The following is a 6449-nucleotide window of genomic DNA, read 5'->3' as shown; positions in this document are numbered from 1 at the left end:
GCTCCGGAGATTGAGGAGGAAGAATTCGAAGAAGAGTCGGCTAATCTGGTTCAGGCCCCTGAATCTGTTCCCTCAACATCGTCTGCTATCCCAGAGGATCTGGGAAGGACTCTTTCTTCCATCGTTGGAATGATCCAGCAGATGCAGAAAGAGAATAATGAGAAGGCAGCTGCAATGAAGTTGGGGATGCGAAGACTTGCAGCATCACGTGGGCCACAGAAGAAGCTCAACGTTAAAGACCTTCCCTTTTGCTTGGATGCCAATCCTTGGAGGTATGCCGAGCACATGCCTATGACGACAGGAAAGATCGTCATTTCGGAGAGATTGGGCTCAGTTCCCCTCGAGGAGGTGGAATTCTGGCCCAGCAAGGAGTCGTACCCGGATTGCTATGTCCGTCTTAGGAAGGAGCCAGCCTCAAAGGAAAAGACGGAGCCGAAGGAGGTCATAGTTTTTGACCACACTAAAGCACAAGCTTTACTGTCTAGCTCAATGAAGGAGAGGGGCTTCACAAACTCAAAGGTACCTGCTTTGAGTAAGAAGCATCCTTCCTTTGTGGCCTCTCCTACTAGAGCCTTTCCCTTTATAGATAAGGGGTTTAAGGCTGTTCTGAAAGCGGTCGAGGCAGGTAAACCATGTCCCTCCTTGGAGGAATGTAAACCTCTGTCCTTGGCCTTACCCATGGACCACAAAGACTGGAAGGACGTCCATCTTACCTTCTCAGTCGGGAAGTTGAAGGCCGATATTGCCGGACGTCAGTTCGGTGAAGACCTCCCGAAGCTGTCTGATTTTCTCTTGCGTAGGGAGCAAGAGACAAAAGAAAGACTTGCCGCTTCAATGTCTCTGCAAACGACTCTGGAGACGATGGCAAGTGACTCCAAGGCTCAAGAGATGTTTATGGTAGATGTGTTTATCTGGCCACAGTGACAAAGGACCTTTACAGCTTCGTCAAAGCTAGGAGACCTTGTAGGGAGTTCGTGTTCGCCTCGGCTGCAGTGAGGCACGAACCAAGGAAATTAATCTCCTCTTGCATTTGGGGTAAAGACCTCTTCCCTAGTGAAGCGGTCGAAGAGGTAGTGGATAAGGCCGTCGCAGAAAATAGAAACCTTCTCCAGAAGTGGGGCCTATCTCTTAAAAGAAATTCTTCCCCGGATGAGGGTCTCCAACCAAAAAGGAAGACTAAGAAGCCTAGGCTACCCTCTTGGCCAGCCAAGCCGTACAGACAGCAACAGCATCAACTTCCTTTGACCACAGTGCCCCAGATGATGGCACAAACCCCGACCACATACCAGTGGGTACCCCAAGTCGTGACAACGCAGTCTCCGGTATTTAACCCATCATTCGAAAGGGCAGTCTACTACCTTTCGTGCAAGACCTAGAGGATCAGCCAGAGGTTCGTCTAGACGCCCCTCAAGGGGAAGGGGGATCAGGGGAGGAATAGGTCAAGGAGGCAAAGCGTCAGGTCAACAGCAGCAGAAGTGAAATGCTTCCGGTAGGAGGGAGAATTCATCTTTTTCGGGATCATTGGACCTTCGATCCCTGGGCCCACAGCCTAATCAAGAATGGACTGGGTTGGAGCTGGTACAGCACTCCACCCAGCACTGGACCTGTCGCCATTCAACAAGTTCATAGTGAACTACAAGTTCAAGATGCTAACGCTGCAACACATAAGGACCTTACTACCCAAGCGGGGATTTACCGTCTCCATAGACTTGTCAGACGCTTATTGGCACATTCCAATCAGTCGTCACCTCTCCTCCTACCTAGGATTCAATCTACAACGAAGACTCTACGCCTTCAGAGCCATGCCATTTGGGCTAAACATAGCCCCAAGGATCTTCATGAAGCTGGCGAACGCAGCTCTTAAACATTTACGTCTAAAGGGAATCCAAGTAGTGGCCTACCTGGACGACTGGCTGGTGTGGGCAGCATCCAAGACAGAGTGCCTGCAAGCTTCCCAACAGGTGATCCAGTTCCTGGAACATCTAGGTTTCAAGATCAACAGAAAAAAGTCCCGGCTTTCTCCCTCCCAAAAGTTTCAGTGGCTGGGAATCCACTGGGGCTTACTGTCACACCAACTTTCCATCCCTGTAAAGAAGAGGAAGGAAATAGCAGGTTCTGTCAAGAGACTTCTGGATTCCAAAAGGATATCAAGATGCGAGCAGGAGAGAGTGCTGGGCTCTTTACAGTTTGCCTCAGTAACAGACCCAGTACTAAGAGCACAGCTAAAGGATGCAACCGGAGTTTGGAGAAAATATGCATCAAACGCATGAAGAGATCTGATAAGACCAATATCGACTCGTCTGCGAACGCTTCTCAAGCCGTGGTCCAAAGCCAAACAACTGAAGAAATCGGTGCTTCTTCAGCCACCTCCCCCCTCTATGACTATTCATAAAGACGCCTCGAAGGAAGGATGGGGAGGTAATTCTTACCGGAAGAAGGCCCAAGGGACCTGGTCCAACCTATTCAAGAAATCTCACATAAACTTTCTGGAAGCCATGGCAGTACTTCTTACATTGAAGAAAGTCTCCCCTCGCCACTCGATCCACATAAGACTGGTACTAGACAGCGAGGTTATAGTGAGATGCCTGAATCGACAAGGATCGAGGTCACCTCATATCAACCAAGTGATGTTGGCCATCTTCTAGCTAGCAGAGAAGAAGGGATGGCACTTGTCAGCAGTTCACCTTCAAGGAGTCCGCAATGTGACAGCGGAAGCTCTATCCAGGCTCACGCCGATAGAGTCAGAATGGTCCCTAGACGCCGGATCATTCTTTTTCATCTTGAGTCAAGTCCAAGAACTGCAGATAGACCTCTTTGCGACGAAAGACAACAAGAAGTTACCTCTCTACGTGTCCCCGTACGAGGATCCCTTAGCGGAAGCAGTGGACGCTATGTCCCTCGACTGGAACAGATGGTCCAGGATTTACCTGTTCCCTCCTCACAACCTTCTATTGAGGGTCCTCGACAAACTAAGATCTCTCAAGGGAAAAGTGGCAGTAGTGGCTCACAAGTGGCCGAAAAGCGTATGGTTCCCTCTGGCACTAGAACTACAGCTGAAGTTTCTACCGCTACCGGATCCAGTTCTGACTCAGCGAGTTCAGAAGTCAACTGTCTGCGCATCATCACAGAAAACCCGGAACCTGCAGGTCATGATTTTCTCTCCCTCGCAGTGAGAAAGCGTTTCGGGATATCAAGAGACAGTATAGACTTATTAGAGGAATATAAGTCCAAATCCACCAGATGACAATTTGAGTCATCATGGAGGAAGTGGGTGTCCTTTGTCAAGGCGAAGAATCCACAAAAGATCTCGACAGACTTCTGCTCACCATTCTTCATCCACCTCCATGGTCAAGGCTTAGCAGCCAACACAATTTCAACGTGTAAGTCCACCTTGCCAAGACCTATTCTATATGCCTTCCAGGTCGATCTCTCTAACGACATTTTCAACAAAATTCCGAAGGCCTGTGCTAGGCTCAGACCATCAGCACATCCGAAACCTATTTCATGGTCTCTGGATAAGGTTCTTCATTTTGCTTTGCTGATGAACAATGAGGAGTGTGCTCTAAAGGATTTGACCCAAAAAGTTATATTTCTGTTTGCACTCGCTTCCGGGGCTAGAGTTAGTGAAATAGTAGCCCTCTCGAGAGAGGAAGGTCGTGTTCAGTTCTTAGATGGGGGAGAACTAAACCTTTTTCCGGACCCAACGTTTCTTGCTAAGAACGAGCTACCCACCAACAGGTGGGGTCCCTGGAGAATCTGCCCTCTGAAAGAAGATTCAGCTCTATGTCCAGTGGAATACTTAAAGGTCTATATTCGTAGGACTTCAGACTTTAGGGGAGGTCAGCTGTTTAGGCGAGAAACATCAGGTTCAAATTTATCTCTGAAACAACTAAGGGCGAAAATCACCTATTTTATTCGCAGAGCGGATCCAGATAGTACACCCGCAGGTCACGATCTGAGAAAAGTTGCCTCGTCCATAAATTTCTTTAATAACATGGATTTCGATCATCTTCGCTCAAACACTGGCTGAAAGTCTTCAGTATTCTTTAGACATTATGCGAAGCAAGTGGAGCAGCTGAAGAGGTCTGTGGTAGCAGTAGGTAGTGTCATCAAACCTACTGTTTAACTCTGCGAGGAACAGTGAAATTAATTGGGACGATTAATTCAAGGGTGGGTGTGTAGTCACAGACTGTTCTACAGACTAAGTGTTAGGTCACTAAGGTGTCCTCGTTGACTGTTCCGTAATTAAAGGTGAATCAAGCATAAGTGCAGACACGTGTGCCAAGCGTTTCCAACGCCAGTGTGATTGAATAGTAAGACAGACTTTTATGATTTTAATATCTCAATATTAAAAAGTGGCGCATATATACTTTCTTTCTTTTCAGATGAAAAAAATTTTCTGCTTACTATGATCCTTATGCTTATTTGTTGGTTATCCACTTCTTATACTTGTATAATTACTGATTAACCTATTTTCACCTTATTGATTGTCAATAAACAAGTTCTTGTGAACCTTGCGTTTCATTCGCCTGTGTCATTTTAATAGAAAATGGTTTAGCATTACATTAAACTATATATAATTTTAACATGAATAATCCTAAAGATTGTTCCTTACTGCAAGCAAACATTCATTGGATTATGCTTTCCCCTAGTAGGGAGGACTTCATGCCCTATAGGGACGGTGGCAGATATACAAATTTCTTCCTATTCAGATATAAACCTTTGTCCATCCAGTAATAGAATGGCTCACCGGGGAATTTGTCGGTATTTCATATCGACGTAAGTGGTTCTTTTACAAACTTTGCTTTACATAATATTGGGTGAGACCACTATATTGGCTTGTCTGTTATTCATACATAGGTATATGTACTCCTCGAGACTTTTTCCAGAGTCTAGTATGACTCTTCCTTGTAGGGGGGCAGGAAGCACTGACATAGTCTATGTATAGATGAAACGAGGTATGACGGTAACATCTTAGGTCTCTAGGTCTAGGCTGACTGGAAAATACTTTCTTGAGAGTACGGCACGTTCTGAGAATCCACAGATACAGTAATGCTCTGGTATACTGCCATCAGGACGACATGGCTTGAGCCCAAAAAACGGATTTTGAGCGAAGCGAAAAATCAATTTTTGGGTGAGATAGCCTTGTCGTCCTGATGGACCCGCCCTTTCTTTTTCTTAAAAGGGCTATAGGACCCCTCCCTATAATACAGTATCTGTAGCACCTCGTGTATCGCTACAAGGAATACAGATGGCGCCGTCGGCGGCGCTATGTACGCACTCGAAGCGAGATAGGAGAGGTGCTTTGTTAGCGGCTCTCCTTTCATTCTCATTTTTCGTTTTCTTGCCACTTTGACCCCACGAAGTGTTAATTCTGTTCGGGGTGTAGATTGCTATGTGGCGTGTCAAGAATACGTCCTCTGATATTGTGCGATATCCCTGGTTAAATTTATTTAGGGATATTCGCTCCAGGAGTTAGAATTCTGGATACCTTAAGGTAAATTCTCTGGGAATATCACCGTAGTCAAATATACCCAAGGAAGCTACCCTATAGGGACTTCCATCAGGACGGCATGGCTATCTCACCCAAAAACAGATTTTTCGCTTCGCTCAAAATCCGTTATTATATATATATATATATATATATATATATATATATATATATATATATATATATATATATATATATATATATATATATATATATATATTCAAATAAGCCATATATATTTTTGATACATTAATGTCTGGATTCTCTTAACGACCTCGGGATCAGAGCCCCAGGCGAAATCACACAAAGACAAGAGCTTGGGTCCGGCCGGTGGCCAAGTGGCTCAGTCACTGTCTATACAAGCTTGCCGACCAGGGTTCGATTCCCGGCCGGACCCAAGCTCTTGTCTTTGTGTGATTTCGCCTGGGGCTCTGTTCCCGAGGTCGTTAAGAAAATCCAGACATTAATGTATCAAAAATATATATGGCTTATTTGAATATGAAAAACACGTCTAAATGTGCAAAATTTATCATATATATATATATATATATATATATATATATATATATATATATATATATATATATATATACATATATATATATATATATATACGTATATGTATATATATATATATATATATATATATATATATATATATATATACATATATATATATATATATATATATATATATATATATATATATATATATATATATATATATATATATATATATATATATATATATATATATATATATACAGTATATATATATATATATATATATATATATATATATATATATATATATATATATATATTTATATATATATCATCAGTAGGTTTCTAGCAAAATAAATATATCCGAAAATATAAATATTTCAACTTACCTAACTTCAACTTGTCCATTAGATATTTTTTTCTTATTATTGTATAACCCATGTACTTAGAAAAT

General features: G+C 43.1%; 1 protein-coding gene across 1 annotated transcript in view; it reads left to right on the top strand.

Annotated features, from left to right (window-relative positions):
• The first annotated feature begins 3258 nt into the window (after positions 1–3258).
• Positions 3259–6449, top strand: part of LOC137651617 (uncharacterized) — a 35701-nt gene continuing 32510 nt past the window's right edge. The window contains exon 1 of the mRNA XM_068384840.1: positions 3259–3380. Within this exon, the coding sequence (XP_068240941.1) occupies positions 3259–3380 (122 nt within the window). The remainder of the gene's footprint in view (positions 3381–6449) is intronic.

The sequence above is a fragment of the Palaemon carinicauda genome, chromosome 13 (assembly GCF_036898095.1).
Source record: "Palaemon carinicauda isolate YSFRI2023 chromosome 13, ASM3689809v2, whole genome shotgun sequence".
In the NCBI taxonomy this organism is placed as follows: domain Eukaryota; kingdom Metazoa; phylum Arthropoda; class Malacostraca; order Decapoda; family Palaemonidae; genus Palaemon; species Palaemon carinicauda.
Note: the sequence above shows the minus strand (reverse complement) of the source record. Positions and strands in the feature narration are given on the sequence as shown.